General features: G+C 44.6%; 1 protein-coding gene across 10 annotated transcripts in view; it reads right to left on the reverse strand.

Annotated features, from left to right (window-relative positions):
• The window catches only part of LOC108622443 (uncharacterized), a 116,004-nt gene that overhangs the window by 28,153 nt on the left and 85,165 nt on the right, over positions 1 to 2,686 (reverse strand). For all 10 annotated transcript variants that reach the window (XR_003388838.1, XM_026811502.1, XM_026811497.1 and 7 more), the window contains one exon: positions 248 to 1,141. Coding sequence is in view for 9 of the 10 variants with exons in the window: in XM_026811502.1 (XP_026667303.1) it covers positions 248 to 1,141 (894 nt within the window). In the remaining variant the exon portion in view is untranslated. The remainder of the gene's footprint in view (positions 1 to 247; positions 1,142 to 2,686) is intronic.

Raw genomic sequence — 2,686 nt, forward strand, 5'->3', positions numbered from 1 at the left:
ATAGGAAATGCGTTTTTCTAAGGTACATAAACTTTTGGAATTAACTGTATAGCCAATACATCCTTAAAATAACCGCTTCTCTGCCCCGACGTTTTCTCTGAAAAGAATTTTTACTACCAATCAAAAAAAGACTCGATCGATCGTCTCTTGTACTCTGAAAGAATCGATCCTCTGCCCTCGAATTCGTCGCCCGTTAATCATATAACAGGATAGAATCATGCACAGTCGTTAGAGATATATCACTCACTCGGCGTTGGTCTCCGGCGTGGGTAGGTCACCGATCGTGGTCAGTGTGAGGGTGGACCAGTAGAGAGACCCGAGATATTTCCTGGTGAGGGTCGCGTACTCCCCCGGCCGGTACGGGTACACCCAGTCCCCTTGGAATCCCTCGGCCTCGCTCAGCAAGTAGTAAAAGCATCCGAACCAATGAGCCAGTATCAACAGTATGTGTATCAGGTTCAACACGCGCCACAGATTCGGGTAAACCGTCCGCGACTCGACCATGTAATAGTAATTGTACACGCGGTAGATCTTGAGGAACCTCGGGAACCTCAGCATCGGATTACTGCCGAGGTTCACCTGTAGCAGGTCGAGCGGAAGCAACGCGAGCAAGTCCAACACGAACGACTTGGACTTGAGGTAGTGACCGGCCAGTTTCTTGCTGTTGTACACCATCAACCCTTGCTCTAGGTAGCCGGTGCGAAATTGCACGGCCACGTCTAGGAAGAACACGAGATCCGTAAAGCCGTCGCAGGCGAGCCAGACGGCCGGCGCTTTCGCCTGTAACTCCGGTAAACTTTGCCGCACGATCAACGTCCACAAATTGTACAGCACGCAACCGGATAGGAGCATCAGCCAATAATAATAGAAGTTCTCGTCCGGGTTGACGACGGTCGTCGGCGGCCTTTGAGGCCTTCGAGGACGGCGTCGTCGACGTCCGCTCGCGTCTTTATCGTCGGCCGCGTCGCCCTCGCCCTCGCCGGTGTCCAACGTCTCTTGGCTCTCCGGGATTTGCCTCGTCGAGAATCGTTTCAAGAACGAGTCCTCTCGTTTCAACGGTGGTTTCTTCTGTATCGTTGATATCGCGGATGAGAGCTGAACGGTCGTACGCAGTTTCATCCAACGTTGGTTGCTCTTCGTTCTGCGAACAGACGTAGGATTAGATCGACGCCGAAGGGAGGAGGGGTGGTAGAATCTGAGTAAAATAGATAGAAGTCGTTGCCGAACAGGAGAGATCGGAGAGAGATTAAATGTTCTCTGCTTACCTAGAACGGCTGATCGATCGAGAAAAAAAATGATCGATGAGTCAGAATTTGTCTCTTGGTTTACGCAAATCTTTACTACACGTGGTACGAGTTTCTCGATATTCTGCGATTTCCGTTGCATCGAAACCGATAAACTTTTGTACGAATACAATAAATTTCGTTCGGACGCAAGCAAAGCAGCACGTACGGGCAGAAATGCCTCGTTCGTCGGGGAGTTCGTGCCGGTTTCGAGTTCGAACATCGCATAAGTAACGCCGTATGATCCCCGGAGAGAGCCGCGCGATCGCTTTCTGTTCTACCGCGCGCGCCGACGTTCCGATAAATAACGGACTTGACCGAATTCCGAATTATTGCGGCAATACATCGGATCGTTTCCGATCCTCGCGTTCCTCCGATAAAACGCATTCTACGAGGCAACCGAATCTACGCGCTCGTTGCGTGACAAACGTTACTCCTGATTTTCTCTCCTCGATTTTGTCAGATCATCATTATTTTAGAAAGCTTCTTTTTTCATTTATTAAAACCATGAATCTTCGTATTTGAAATTTAAGAGAAAATTAAGAAAAACTTCGAACTTCGTTCTATTTATTAATATTATAAATAAAATTATAATATAATTATTTATTATAAATAAAATACTTCATATTCGTAATAATATTTTTTTAATTTTATAACCGATTTAGTTTCAGTGATTCTCTTTAATCGTCCCGGTTTCTAAACAGAACAGAGTAAAACGTAAAGTCAGCGTGGCCGTTTCTAAGGGATAGTAAGCTCCCCGGGGAATTTATGGACACCTTTCCGAGTAGATTTTAGAGCTCACCACCGCGCGAACAAAGACAAACTGCCTTTAATTAAAATCACCGTCCAAAACGATTTTTCTCCTCGCTCTGTTTCTTTACCTCATGAAAATACATAGCCAAACAACCGACTAATCACGGTAAATTGATCATAGTAAAAAGACGAGGAGAGACGTTATCGAGAAAATTACAAAATAGAAACTCGAAGTATCTGACAAAAACCCTTGAACCCACGAAAGTACACCCAGGCTAACAACGAGCCCTTGCTAATGAAAAATCGACAAAAACTTGGTTCACCTATAAAAAAAAAGTCTCTAATAAAAAACGAGTAGTCGCACTTCCACAGGTGAAACGCATTCCACCGGTGCATCATGCAACAATTGATCAACCGATTCAAATAAAAAAAAAAAAAAAGAACGCGTGTCGTTCGAACCGCCTTGGCTCGAGGGCCCACGTACAGTTAGTAACAATGAAATTGAGCCAGCTATGTGCATTTTTTAGTTTCCCCTGGAAACAAAATTTAAAACAAACAATAAGTCTATGTCTTATTTTTTCAATACTCAATCTGGCATTAATACTGTTGAATTTTATTATAATTTTGACGTGTCAAAATAAAAAGAATTT

The sequence above is a fragment of the Ceratina calcarata genome, unplaced genomic scaffold (genome assembly GCF_001652005.2).
Source record: "Ceratina calcarata isolate Rehan_Ccalc_2016 unplaced genomic scaffold, ASM165200v1 scaffold222.2, whole genome shotgun sequence".
In the NCBI taxonomy this organism is placed as follows: Eukaryota; Metazoa; Arthropoda; class Insecta; order Hymenoptera; family Apidae; genus Ceratina; species Ceratina calcarata.